The sequence below is a fragment of the Oryctolagus cuniculus genome, chromosome 12, assembly GCF_051225735.1.
Source record: "Oryctolagus cuniculus isolate XC-2025 breed Fujian yellow rabbit chromosome 12, ASM5122573v1, whole genome shotgun sequence".
Taxonomy (NCBI): domain Eukaryota; kingdom Metazoa; phylum Chordata; class Mammalia; order Lagomorpha; family Leporidae; genus Oryctolagus; species Oryctolagus cuniculus.
In genome coordinates, this window is record NC_142878.1 from 78,445,434 (window position 1) to 78,460,409 (window position 14,976).

Sequence of the window (14,976 nt, forward strand, 5' to 3'; positions counted from 1 at the left end):
TGCACCTGCGTGGGAGACCCAGAGGAAGCTCCTGGCTCCTGGCTTTGGATCAGCCCAGCTCCAGTTGTTTCGGCCAACTGAGAAGTGAATCAGCAGATGGAAGCTCGCTCTCGCGTGCGCTCTCTCTCTCTCTCTGCCTCTCCTCCTCTCTCTGTGTAACTCTTTCAAATAAATAAATAAATAAATGTAAAAGCTAAATTAGGTTGCAAGCAAAAAGAATACGCAAGTAACAAAAAAAACTTATAATCATTTGCCCCAAATAGATATATAGTACTGTGCTAGATACGAGTAGATTTCATCTGCTAAGTATAATTGTACCCTTAATTTAAAAATTGCCAGGGCCAGTGTTGTGATGTAGTGGGTCCAGCCACTGCCTTGACTCTGGCATCCAATATGGGCACAGGTTTCTCAGCTGCTCCACTTCCAATCCAGCTCCCTGCTAATGGCCTGGGGAAAACAACAGAAGATGACCCAAGTGATTGGGCCCCTGCCACCAATATGGGAGACTTGGATGGAGTGCCAGGCTCTGGTTTGGCCTAGCTGTTGTGGTCATCTTGGGGAGTGAACCAGTGTTTGAAGATCTCTCTGTTTCTCTCTCTCTGTAACTCTTCCAAATAAATAAACAAATCTTAAAAAAAAAGTTTTACTTTAAAAAAAAATAGTTGTCTTAGTCTCTTTGCAGACTACATATAGCCAATGTGGTATTTTCTTCCATTTTTAAAAACAACACTTAATAAATGTAAAAAGTATTCTTAGTTCAAGGGAATGGCCTGGGATGTGGTTTGCTGACAGCTGAGTTATAGCACATTGGTTACGGGAGCTAGTGTAATAATGCACAATACCTAATGTTGCAATGTGACTAAAAATAATTTAAGCCGGCACCCACAATGCTTACCACTGTACTATTATTACATATACTGGAAAAATCATGCAGTAACATCTCCAATGACATTTCTTCTCTATATCCAAATTCCTTGGGCTATAAAAGGAATGATCTTTAGTTTTCTAGTTAGATGCTATTTTAAAAACTCATTAATATCTGGATGTTATGATGAAAAATGCAGTTCAACAATCAATCAAACTAAGTGTAAAACAGACTAATGGAGAACTGTCCACCTAGTACATGCAGGGAAGCCCAAGTTACAATGCATAAAGACTAATGACCATGGTGTCCTTGTTTAAGACATTTTAGCTTCACTGAATTGTACCAAATTGAATTTTTTGCTACCTTCTCACCTTTTTTTTGGGTATTTTTTTAAATAAAGATTTATTTCTTTATTTTAAAAGAGTAAGAAAGAGAGGGAGAGACACAGAGACCTTCAATCCACTGGTTCACACCCATATGGTAGCCACAACGGTCAAAGCCAGGAGCTTCTTCTGGGTCTCCCGTGAGGGTGGCTGGGGCCCAAACACTTGGACCATTCTCAAAAGCTTTTCCCAGGCCACTAGCAGGGAGCTGGATAGGAAGTGGAGCAGCCAGGACACGAACCCACCCATATGGGATACCAGCATCACTGGTGGCAGCTTTACCAGTTAAGCCACAACGCTGGCCCCTTCGGTATCTCTTACACCCTGTATTCTTTTATCTCTATCTTCTTTCCTCCAAATATTTTATATAAGGAAGGAAAAGAAGGTTCTGGATGAGTGCTTTTTGTTTGTTTTTCCATTTCATTAGAGGGAGTATGCACACGGCACATGGAATTTTCTGATAAGGAAATTTCACACGTGAAGCGAAGACAAATGGAAGGGCGGGCTCAGCAGCAGATCACTCCTTGGCTCAGGGTACCTTTGCATCAATGAAGTTGCTGGGCGCCATCATTGGCATTAAGGACTCTTCATTCTCAACGGCTCTTTCCAGGTTCTTTCCCACTTCACTTCTGCTTGCCGAAGAGGCACTGGTACGAGGCAACTGCTGGGGTCTGTTCTGTGCCGTCTTAGAAGCAGCTGATTTTCTGAAATAGCCAGAAGCAAAGAAAATCTAATTTCAAAGAACACAGAGACCATTCTTCATTAAGGCCTATGATCACAACTTCGCAAAGTTCTTAGATGCTCATTTCTCAAACATCGTTAGTAACTGAGTATTGGATTTTAACTCCAACTCATGGAGGCAAACTTATGATTTGAGCAAACTTTTGTGTCTTAATATTTGTTCATATAAAGTTATTTTCCACACTTAATAAAATCCTCAATAGTTATAAAGTGTTATTATTTATTGTGACTTATTTACAACTTTGCACAGAATTTATGAACTTTTTACTTTACGTTTTTGCCTTCAGGTCTGTAGACTGCTACACTGACCTAACAATGTACTTGCTAATTAACACAGGTGAATTTATTATGGTACTTCTGTAAGACTGAGGCAGCATTAAAACAATGTGCATGAAGTGAAAAATTTTTACAGTGAGAAATATGGACAATGCAATTAAGTCACTTCAATATGCACAAAAATGCAAACTGTTGAAATCTTTACTTAGTATAGAATTGATCTTCTGCATGTAAAGATAATTAAAAATGAATCTTAATGAAGAATGGGGTGGGACAGGCAGTAGGAGGTAGGACGGTTTGGGGGTGGGAGGGCAGGTATGGGGGGAAGAACCGCTATATTTGAAAAGCTGTACCTATGAAATTTATATTTATTAAATAAAAGCTTTCTAAAAAAATCAACTGTCAGCAACCTAAATAGAAGACTTAAAAAATAAAACTTTTTGGAAGAAAAAAATAAGCACAAGAATGTTAGAACTCAAACTTCTCTCATTAATATGTTTTCCAAGTTTATTACTATGCACAAACAGCAAATGTCTGCAGAGTAAATATTGAAAAATCTATGTGATTTGAGAAAGCCTAGTGATGGGGACAATCTAAAAATAATGACTTTGACTTTTTATTTAAAAAAGAAATTTTAAGAATATTAATGAAAGCAAAAGTCAAAAAATTTAAAAGGTTAGAAATAGTTCAGTTCCCTGAATGCAAGTTAATGTTGAAAATCTGGTCAAAGTCAAAGCACGGATGAGACTGCCTGACAGAGTTTACTGATAACCCTACCCTGAGTTACCTATTTGTCTTCACCCTTGTCTGCAGAATCCCAACCACACACCCTGGGGAGTTCTAAGTGACTCAGGTGTTTCAAGTACTGTCAGGTAAATATGAAATATTCTAAGCAGTAAGGAATCTTCTCAATAAACAAATGCATCAGGTTGTGTCACTGGAAAAAAAAATTTAGGCATATGCTTTGTGTTTCCAAAACCACTAAGGAAATGGGGAAAGCAGGTCCTCATTCAAGAATATTTTACTGGCAGAGAAATTTTTTTAAATGGCAAGAAAATGAACTCCCTTCAAAATGACATTTCTATAGCTGTAAGAACTCAAGTAGCAATACATTTAAAGTGGAAAACCCTGGTCATCCTACAAGGCACCCAATTTCATTGTGTCCTGAGGTTACTGTAATGTAGATGTTTTTTAACCACCTTAGCATCCCTAGCAATGGAAAACACACCTGGCTTTACTTCGGTATATCAAGATGAGAACACAGACGAGGATGCAGGTCAGGGCTATGCCAACACCTACAGCAATGCCAGTCATTGAGTTCTGGTCCAGGTGGTAATAGCCTGAATAAACTGGAAGGGGAGACACATGGACTCAGACTCAGAAAATACATGATTTGATTTAAATTTAAGGCAGATATTTGCTTTATTATAGTTTTTCTTTATCTCATAGGAAGTTCTGACATTATCTATATCTAAGCAGAGAACACACATTAGTTTTTTTTATCAGGGATTTCACAGATTGATTTATCTTCCAACACTGAAGATCTTAAACATGTGTTAGGGTGAGTGCTGTGGTGCCATGGGTTCACTCGCCACTTGGGACACCAGCGCCCCATATCCTGGGTCCTCACTTCTAATCCAGCTTTCTGCTTGTGCACCTGGGACACATCAGGCACTGGCTCAAGTACTGGGGTCCCTGTCACCCATTTGGGATGGACTTCCTGACTCCTAGTGTTGGCCTGGCCCACTACCAGCTGTTGCAGGCATCTAGGGAGTGAACAAGCAGATGGATGATCTCTCTTTCTCTGCCTTCCCTCCCAAAAATCTTAAAACAATTTTAAAGTCAGAGTCTTCAGCATCATAGTATATCAAACATTATCAAATCATAATTTGTAATTCCAAACAGCACAAAACACAGGTGTTCCCAAAGAACAGCTTTCATATCACATTGCCTGAAAAGCAGACCTGTAGGTTGAAGATTAGTTTTCCATTTATACAGATAAGAACAGTGCTTGTCAAACTTTAACGTGTATGCGAGTCACTAGGGGGTTCTACTCCACTCCGGGGTTCTGCACAGGACACCCGGGCTGCTGGTCCCTAGCTGTCCTGAGCAGCACAGGATTTGGGAAGCCAAAGAGCCTTGTTCTCCACCTCCACTGACGTGGCAGCTGCTACCTTCCGGTTGTCAAGTTTGATGTCCCTGCCTTTCTCTCTCTCCACCCACACACCACACTGAATGAGTCTTTTCTGTGGTGTGCAGAGCCCTTAACTCTGGCTGGAGTGTAGCTGGCCTTTCTTCCACTTAAAGCTTTCCCCACTTCTCCACAGCACAAGAAGAAAAGGAGGCTTCCAGCCCCAAACCATGGTGGGCGGCAGTTTCCTCCATGAGGGGGCTAATTTAAGGATAATTTGTCCAGGGCGAGCATTGTGATGCAGTGTTTAGACCCTGACTGGGACATATGCATCTCCTATGAGTGCCAGTTCAAGATTTAAGTCCTGGCTGCTCCACTTCCGATACAGCTCCTTGCTAATGCGCCTAGGAAAGCAGTACAGGATAACCTAAGTGCTTAGACCCCCGGACCCACATGGGAGATCCAGATCAAGTTCTGGGCTCCTGGCTTCAGCCTGGCCCAACCCCAGCCCTTGTGGCCTTTTGGGGAGTGAACCAGCAGATGGAAGATCCCGCTGTTGCTCTGCCTTTCAAATAAGATGATTTTTTTTTTTATTTGACAGAGTGAGATAGAGACAGAGAGAAAGGTCTTCCTTCTGTTGGTTCACCCCTCAAATGGCTGCCATGGCCGGAGCTACGCGAATCCGAAGCCAGGAGCCAGGTGCTTTTTCCTGGTCTCCCATGCGGGTGCAGGGCCCAAGCACTTGGGCCATCCTCCACTGCTTTCTTGGGCCACAGCAGAGAGCTGGACTGGAAGAGGAGCAACCAGGACTAGAACCCGGCGCCCATATGGGATGCCGATGCCGCAGGCAGAAGATTAATCAAGTGAGCCATAGCGCCGGTTCCCAAATAAGATGATTTAAAAAAAATAACTTTCCAATTGCTTTTCTGGGGAAAAAATAACTTTCTGGAAAGGCAGCTGTGCTGTAGTGAGAACTCTTAATAAAAACCATGCCCTTCTAAGCCTGAGTCTCACAACCACCACGGCTGGCTGTTTCCAAACCAGGAAGCCCACTCGCCTAACTTACTCCACAGGTGGTGCAGCTCATCTGTCTTGGTGGCTGCACAGCTGGGAGAGAAGTTAACTGGGAACACAGGAGTATGAGAAGAGCAGTTTATTCTTGACAATTTCACATCCTTCTAGGAGTACCCACAAGTCACACAGCCCCATAACATCAGAACCCCAATGGCAACCATTTAAAGAACCCATGCAGGTTTAGGGATGCGGCAATTGTAGGAGCCAAAAAATACTTCATTTTTGTTCTGTTTTTTTCAGATGACAAATCACAGTGATCGTGTACAGACCTTTGGCATCAGCAGAATCTAAACGCTTGGGCCTCTGATTTGATTCAGAAGTTTCCTTTGGAAGGACTGCCAGCTCCACAGAATTTGAGAAGGGTCCTTCTCCCACCTCGTTGGATGCAGATATCTTGACAATGTATACATTTCCTGCCACCAGGTTTTCCAGCAATGCCATGGTTATTGCCCCTATGAAATCGTCAAGTACAAATTTAGTAAACTTTTTTTATTCTTTCAATTATGCAAATGTGGTCACTTATTTCAAAAGCTATTTTTCTTATTGTCAAAGTGATATGTTTTTACTCTACAACATTTGGAAAATATACATAAGAAAATGACAATTTTGGGGGCTGGTGCTGTGGTGTAGCATGTAAAGCCACTGCCTACAGTGCCAGCATCCCATATGGACCCAGTTTGAGTTTTGGCTGCCCCACTTCCAATCCAGTTCCCTGTTAATGTGCCTGTGAAAGCAGCGGAAATGGCCCAAGTGTATGGGCAGCCATTGGGGAGTCAACCAGTGGATGGAAGAGCTATTTCTTTCCCTCTCTCTGCCTCTGTGTAACTTTGCCTTTCAAATAAATAAGCCTTTTTTAAAAAATGAAAATTTTATACTGACACTTCAGTGTATTGTCTGCACATGTGTGAAAACATTTACTGCATGTACCTTTTTTTTGTGTGAAAGATTGATTGATTTATTTGAAAGGCAGAGTTACAGAGAGAGAGAGGCAGAGGCAGAGGCAGAGGCAGAGACAGAGAGACAGAGAAAGAGAAAGAGAGTTTTCTATCCACTGGTTCACTCCCCAAATGGCTGTGACAGCCAGAGCCGGGCTGATCCGGAGTCAGGAGCCAGGAGCTTCTTCCAGGTCTCCCACATGGGTACAGGAGCCCAAATAATTGGGTCTGGCTTTCCCAGGCCATAGCAGGGAGCTGGATCAGAAGTGGAACAGCTAGGTCTCAAACCAGCTAGAGTTTTCATTTGACACTGTACCATGCACACTTCTCCACAGAATCTCTCTCTGTAATTTTGTTTTAGTAATAATTCTTAAAGTAGCATGCATTTGTGTTTGGAGATACGTGTGTGTTATGTGTATGTTTAAAATATATATAGATTTGAAATGTTTCATTTTTTCATTCAAATGACATTAAAACATTCCATTATGAAACATTTCAAACATACGCAGAAAATGGTAGGTAATTAATCCAGAAGCAAGGACTGTACTGGGACTTAAAAATCCAAAGTGAGAGGCTTGCCCCCCTTATAAGAAATGTTTAAATTACATGTGGTCGTAGCTAGGATAGATGACGCTATTTTTCCCCTCTTAAATCAGAAGTAATACAAAACAACCTATTTTTGAAAGCATGAATAAATCCTTCACAGACTTATCATTATCTCAGGTTTCTTCAAGGTAACGAGGAAAGAAAACTCAAAGTTTGACGGCAGTCTCAAATCTGCTGAAGACCTGTAACTCAGATTAACTCTCAAAATTTCCACCAGTGATCTAAGATCATGTCTCTCCAAAGGGGATCATTTCATATATGATATGTTCTCTCCGAAGGCATTTTCTCTACTGGCATGACCGCCAGGGAGGATTCACTCCTGTTTGGATACCAATATTGCTTGAGTCATCTTTCTTCTCTTGTTTTCCTACTGCACTGAAGCGTTTCTCACAAGAGAGACTTCCACCCTAGGAATTAATCCCGAGGTTAAGAAGGCAGGTGTGACAGAAATCCAACCAGGAAGCTGTTCCGGCACTGCATCGGTGGGCAGACGTGCTTTCCTGTGGTGGTTTCACCTCTCCTTCCTGACTCGGGGCAGCCTTACAACAGCTTTGAAGCGCTTCCCCTGGCTTCCTGCAGCCACCTTCAGGGCAGAGCCAGCTGCTCCAGTGGACTTGCTAGAACATAGCTCATTATGCAAGTGAAATAGGGGGTGATCTTAGAGCTGAGGCATGATACAAAGGCCACCTCTGCAGGTCACATGTTAGGAGGCAGCCAAACCTCCAAAAGCAATGCCAGCAGCCCGAACAGGACTTGTTTTCATGTTCTCTGGTTTCAACTTGGCTTGGACAGAGTGTGAGCTACTTGAGTACACAACTGTTAAATAAACAAACTGACCTCCTATTTAGAACCAGGAAGTCTTTCCACTGTTACGTTTTTAAGCAGATGCATTAAAAAACAAAGATGTGTTGTGATATGTTACAATGAGCTAAAAGGAAGAACATTTAATTTCTTCACAAAGAGACATACAAATTAAGTTTCCGTTTTATCATCAGAATAGATTTAATTTTTAAAAATGCTTGACAAAAAATAATCCATAACAGAAACGAAAAGTCTTCTGCTGTAGTAATATTTTCCAAGTGGATCTGCAGTGTCCCTTTCCCCAGAAAAAGTGGGATTGAGAGAAAGGAAACTATTTATGCATTCTGATCCTCCCATAAGCACATTCAAAGCACTTTTCCCAAATACTAAAGAGAGTGAGTGTCCCTACGTCCTCTCAGTAGATTGTCTCAATCTCAATTAATGTGATTATTTCAGTCTACTGCCTTTAATAGACATCTCAGTCTTCAGCCAGACTAGGAATTTTGAGGCAAGACAGTGTAACGGGCTCAGTGTCATAGCAATGTGGATCAAAACTTGGCACACTATCAATTAAGCAATACGTGACTCAGAGCACATTATCGAACTGTACTTTCCTCATGGGGACAATAGTTTCCTCCTCATTTAATTGTTCTAAGGATTAAATTAGCACTGGCAAGTGTCTGACCCAAGTGTATACACTTGATGACAGTAACTTTCCTTTCTCACCTGACTCCTCTTCTGACATGAAGGGAAAAAAAAAAAAAAGACTTATTTATTTGAAAGGCAGAGTTACAGAGAGAGGCAGACAGTGAGATCTTCCATCTGCTGGTTTACTCCTCAAATGGCTGCAATGGCCAGGGATGGGTGAGGCAGAAGCCAGGAGCCTGCACCACCCTCTGTTGCTTTCCCAGGTGCATTAGCAGGGAGCTGGATTGGAAGCAGAGTAGCTGCAACCCAAACCAGGGCCTGTATGGTACACTGGAGTTGCTTGCAGCAGTTTAACCCATTGCACCATAACAACAGTTCCAGAAAAAAATTTTTTTTCCATATTTGAGTACCTTAAGGTGCTCACAGAATGCCTGGCTTAAGATCGTTTTAATTAATGCTAGTCGAATTTACAGTACAATGCAAGCCACTTGTGAGAAAAGGAGGGCGTACTCACTTAAGAAATAAACATAGGGGCCAGTGCTGTGCAGTAGTACGTTAAGCCTCCACCTGCCATATTGGCATGCCATGGGGGTGCCAGTTCAAGTCCTGGCTGTTGCACTTCTGATCCACATCCCTTCTGATGTGCCTAGGAAAACAGTGGAAGATGGCCTAATTGCTTGGGCCCCTGCACTCACACTGGAAACCTGGAAGAAGCTCCAGGCTCCTGGCTTCAGCCTGTCCCAGCCCTGGCTGTTGTGGGCATTTGAGGAGCAAACCAGAGGATGGAAGATCTCTCTCTTTCTCTGTCTCTCTTCCTTTCTAACTCTGCTTTTCAAAAAAATTTAAAAAAATGCATTAAAAATGAACATAAAGGGCTAAGATTTCAGGGTTGGTACAGTCTAAGACCTTTCTCTGGCCTCTCCAGGAGCTCCAAGTGAGTTTTTCCAGTTGTATAGACTTAAATATCATCGGCTGGCGCCGTGGCTCACTAGGCTAATCTTCCGCCTTGCGGCGCCGGCACACGGGGTTCTAGTCCCGTTCGGGGTGCCGGATTCTGTCCTAGTTGCCCCTCTTCCAGGCCAGCTCTCTGCTGTGGCCCGGGAGTGCAGTGGAGGATGGCCCAAGTGCTTGGGCCCTGCACCCCATGGGAGACCAGGAGAAGTACCTGGCTCCTGGCTTCGGATCAGCACGGTGAGCTGGCCACAGCGGCCATTGGAGGGTGAACCAACGGCAAAGGAAGACCTTTCTCTCTGTCTCTCTCTCTCACTGTCCACTCTGCCTGTCAAAAAATAAAAAAAAATAAAAAAATAGTAGACTTAAGTATCATCTACTGACACATACTGACAACAAAGCTGGATCTCTGGGTCTCTCCCTCTCCCACACGCTAAGCCTCCCACTGCCTAGTCTGGTGTGCAAGGTTTGCCCTTGGCTGCTTCCCTACCCCATTTCTTACTGCCTGCTCTTCCCTTCGCTCCAGGCTCCTTGGCTTTCTTGTTCCTCTCATTTGTGCCTCAGGGTCTTTGCACTTTCCCCAGACAGAGCTATGTCTGGGTATCATTTCTTCCAAGACAATTTACTATACTATGAACTCCATCACTTTTTCCCTTTTACGGCTTTACAGCATTCACGATACTACCTGAAAATTCATATATTTGCTGGTTAGCTGGTCTATATACGATGACATTGCCATTGCCTATAACAGAGCCTGGCAGACAGGATCATGAGAAAGAATTTGTTTAATAAATGAGTATATTTCTACTACTGGCATTATAATTCATTTGGCAAATTGATAGAAAAGATTCTTTCAGTGCAAGGATTCTAAATTTTCAATGTGAATCACTAATATGGTATATTGTATTTCTCAAATTCAATTAATTGCAAAACTTTCTTTTTTTTTAAAGATACCTCTGTATAATCAGAAAACAAAACTAAGAACATAGTTCAGAAATCACTGAGATACAGGATAACTTCTCCCAGCATCTTTTTGATTTAAACATAAATCTGAATAGAGGTAAAGGCTGTAACTTCTGACCCACTTCAAGTTTTACGCAAATATAATTTTATGTTTCTGCTCAACCACATATATAAACTCACCAAAAGCATTTTAAAAGTGTTTTGAGCCATAAAACATATTACTGTATTATTAAATTTTTGAATTAAATATGTATGTAATTATGTATAAACCTAATATGTAGAGAATATTAACAAGCATATTGGTAAGAGAAATTCGCAACTTCTATCTTCTTTTTCCTTCTCTTTCTACACTATCAACTTCTGAAAAGTTGTTATAATTTACATATAAGTTTACCTTTTTTCCCTTTAAGTGCCATGTTGTAGTCCTTGCTTTTAATTTAAATGTGGGTGAGTCAAATCCTTTATATTTCTCTCTCAAAAAAAAAGTAAACACAATTGTTTTTCACTTATATTGTTTACTCTCTGAATTGCCAGCATTAGCTACAAAAAAAGGTTCTCTACATTTAACAAATGACAAAAGCTATTCACTGAAAATGTTTCTTAAAATTGCACCAACCAACACCTAGATTACTTTTTCCTGTGCATCATTACAGAAAGGCTTACCCAGATGGAAAAACCTGCAATTATAGTCCATTTCACTACTGAGACATCAATGAGACAAAATGCTGTTTCTGAGCTCTGTCTCAAACACATAAATGACAGCATGTAAAAAGAGTCAAAACAAAATATTGTTTCTTTTCAGGCAGGTACAAATGGAGAACGTAAGATATACACTCCTGTGACCAAAATTCTTTATTAATAATACTTGTGACACCTCATCAAATCAGGTTTCTCATCTGGCCAAGCACTGTGCCAATAAATCATTTTGGAACTGAATAACTGAAACTGAATTATACATTAAGATTACTGTGGCAGACGGCAACATTAAAGACACCGGTGAGGGGCCGGCACTGTGGTGCAGCGGGTTAAAGCCCTGGCCTGAAGCACCGGCATTCCATATGGGCGCTGTTTCTAGTCCCAGCTGCTCCTCTTCCGATGCAGCTCTCTGCTATGGCCTGGGAGGGCAGTGGAGGATGGCCCAAGTGCTTGGGCCCCTGCTCCTGGCTCCTGGCTTCGGATTGGCTCAGCCCTGGCCCTTGTAGCCATCTGAGGAGTGAACCAGCGGATGGAGGACCTCTCTCTCTGTCTCTACTTCTCTCTGTAACTCTTTCAAATAAATAAAATAAATAAATAAATAAAAAAGACCCCCAGTGAACTACCCCTTGATCTATTTACACCCTTGGGCAGCCAGATCCACAATGACTTTGGACTTGGCCATGTGGCTTGCTCTGCTATCTGGGACCTTAGTAAGTATGACACAAACAGAGGCTTGGAAAGCTTTCCATATGGGACTTCCTCCCTTTTCCTGATTCTGAAATCCTCTCTTGCTATTTTTAGATGACTCATATCCATACCAAAACTGTGAGATGCCAGCAGCCTCATGAGAGACAAAAAGAACTGCCCTGGTGATTCCAGCCAAAACTGCACATGCAAGGAATTGGAAGAAAGCAAAATGGTTCTTTAAAGTTTGAGAGTGGTTAGACAGCAATAAATAATTGGCACAATTATAAGATCATGTTGCTGCTAAGTACTTGCTGCTTTCAAGTCTCTTCAGTGACCAGGAAACCTTTACAGTGGGGGTTCTGCTTCAGTATGAACATACAACTATCAGAACTCTAGCCAGGGGCAAGCATTATGGAGCAGGTTAAGCTGCCACCTGGGATGCCCACATTCCACACTGCAGTGCCAGCTTGAGTCCTGGCTACTCTGCTTCAGATTCAACTTCCTGTAAATGCACTTGGGAAGGCAGTTGATGATAATCCACTTGGGTGCCTGTCACTCAAGTGGGTGATCTGGATGGAGTTCCTGGCTCCTGGCTCCCAGCTACTTCAGGCATTTGGGGAGTGGACTAGCAGATGAAAGATCTCTCTCTGTCACTCTTTCAAATAAATGCACCTTTAAAAAAAATCCTCCAGTTAAATTTATCACTTGCTTGTTTTATAACTGTATAAAGAGTTTATCTGCATACATATATGGGTTATTTTCTTTATTGGGTATATATTTCTGTAAAAGGTCAAGTGTATGCCAAAGTGCCCAGTACTATAGTGTGTTTAGAATATGCCAACAAGTTTCCTTCTTGGAATCCTTCTTAATCTTTTAATCTTTTTTTTTTTTTTTTTGGACAGGCTGCTTGACAGACAGTTCTTTCCCCAGCACACATGTCGTTCCTAGGGAAGCAACAAAATAATGGTGGCCCAACCCAAAAGTGGTTCATGGAATGTGCCTGAATGAAAGATTCGTGATTTACCAAAGGTTATAATGCTGAAAGCAAGCAATAACAATGTTAGAGTTTTCTAATTCAGTGTCTAACTAAAATTAAATAGTGTTAAAAATTTAAATCCAGTGCTTTTACATAGTAATTCATTCTCTTAATACTTCAGTGGACACTGGTACTCATACAAGGCCACTGATTTGCCTGTGGGTCATGTTGGCAGTTCAAAGGTCTTCTTCCGTAAGCTAGGTCTTTTTCCAGTGTTTCTTACTCTAGTACGAGCTGCATCGTTACCAGAAACCTAGTAAGTACACACAATTCTCCCTCCCCTAACCATCTTTCTCTCTCCTCTCCAAGCTATCAGGCTCTGTTAGTATCTCCTTCATATTTATCTTTCCACCACCCTCTCCTTTCTGTCTGAATCCCCGACCATCCTAGCCCAGGCTCATCATCTCTTTCCTGGATCACCATGACTACTTCCTAACAAGCCCTCTGTAGTGCTCTTGCCCTCACTCTTCAACCAAATCTCTTCTACTCACAACAGTAAAACTGGTCTTTCTGAAACGCAAGCCATTCTTTCTTAAGTTTTATGTATTTATTTTGTTTATTTAAGGGATAGAGAGAGAAAGAGAGAAACAGCTAAAGGGAATGCCCATTTGCTGTGTCACTCACCAAATGCCCACAATGACCGGGGTTGGGCCAGGAGCCTGGAACTCAATTCGGGTCCCTTACATTGGTGGCAGGAGCCCAATTATTTGAGCAGTCAGCACTGCACTGCAGTTTGCCTTAGCAGGAAGCTGGAATTAGGAGCCAGGTCAGGACTCGAACCCAGGCACTCCAATATGGGGGGTGGGTGTCCTGGCCAGTGTCTTAACTGCTGTGCTAATTGCTTGTCCCTGGAAATCAGCAGCATTCAGTGGCTTCCCAATGCTTTTTAAGTATAACTGAAATCTTTAGTAATTTGTTATTCACTCTATATAAAAATATAAACTCATATAAATTCAAGGCAAACTCTAGACCTACTTTCTCTGTTTCCTTATTGCTAACAATCTTACTTTCCATTCTCCTTGGTCACGGGTGGTCCCGCTTACCTTCACGGTGGAGGACTTGCCACTCCCCTGCAATCCAGGCTTTTCTGGATGCATACAGGATCGTGTACCGTGTCACAACCGTCTCTGGGCCATCAGGGGGTTTCCAAGAAACCAGAGCAGTGTCATCTTCTATCAACGTCACTTTTACTCCAACTGGTGGGCCTGCTGGGGCTGTGCACATATGAAAAAAAGACTGTATTACTAGGATAAAATAATTCATAAACACTCCTATACCTGGCTGAGAGAAAAGAATTTGAAAAACTAGAAAATGCTATTAAAAAAAAAAACAATCAAAACCATAGCTTTTAAAGACTACTGGTGAGAATAATAAAGAACTACTTTTTTCTTCTTTTTCTGAAAGCTCATTTTTATAATGTTTAAGACATTAAAAAACATAAAAGAGATGGCATATTCCTAGAAGGGAAATCACTAAATCAAAAGGATTGCATTTTTAGGGCTCCTGATACAGTCTGCTAAATTGCTAACTAGACATGCTTACAACTCCACTGGTAGTAATAAGCTTCACCTCATCACACTGAGTTAAATTATAGTTCTTACTGCAATGAACAGAATATTAATGGAACCTGATCTACCAGGGCACTGAAGAAAATGCTTCTGAGACCAAAACATTCAGTTATTCCCTCAAACATTGTGAATCAGTGAGGTGATAGGGTAGACTCAACTCTTAACAACCTGTATCTATAAAAAGTAGTAAAATCTTAGAATTTTAGTTGACTCCACACTTTATAGGAGCTAAAAGTGTGAAGAGCTGGTTTTCAGTATCATGTTTCACATGGACTATTGCCAAAACTTGCTGACTTAAGTGTCTCCTGCTTTTTCTCAGCATAATTAAAACAGACCAGGAGTGACCCTTAATAATCATCTAGTCCTTCACCCTCATTCTAGAGATAAGGAAGTGCAGGTTTAGAGATACGAACTGTTTTAGCTATAGGCATAGGTAAGCTATACAGTCAGTGCTCAATCATTCATATATATATATATGCACTGTACACAGTTATCAACCCACCACCCACAGAGAAATGGGTTCCAATGTAGGCTCCTGAGGTCATCAACAAATACATTATTCCCTTCCTTCTATTTAAAATCATTTGGGTACAGTCTTTAACAGCACACCTGACT

At 41.6% G+C, this 14,976-nt stretch overlaps 1 protein-coding gene across 7 annotated transcripts in view; it reads right to left on the reverse strand.

Moving 5' to 3' along the window:
* PRTG (protogenin) overlaps nt 1–14,976 on the reverse strand; it is a 158,139-nt gene that overhangs the window by 11,756 nt on the left and 131,407 nt on the right. For 6 of the 7 annotated variants that reach the window (XM_089310392.1, XM_089310391.1, XM_051822352.3 and 3 more), the window contains exons 15-18: nt 13,837–14,007; nt 5,740–5,922; nt 3,494–3,614; nt 1,787–1,952 (exon numbers count right to left, since the gene is read on the reverse strand). In XM_089310392.1, coding sequence (XP_089166518.1) covers nt 1,787–1,952; nt 3,494–3,614; nt 5,740–5,922; nt 13,837–14,007 — 641 coding nt within the window. The remainder of the gene's footprint in view (nt 1–1,786; nt 1,953–3,493; nt 3,615–5,739; nt 5,923–13,836; nt 14,008–14,976) is intronic. The other variant, XR_016218159.1, reaches the window with a different exon arrangement.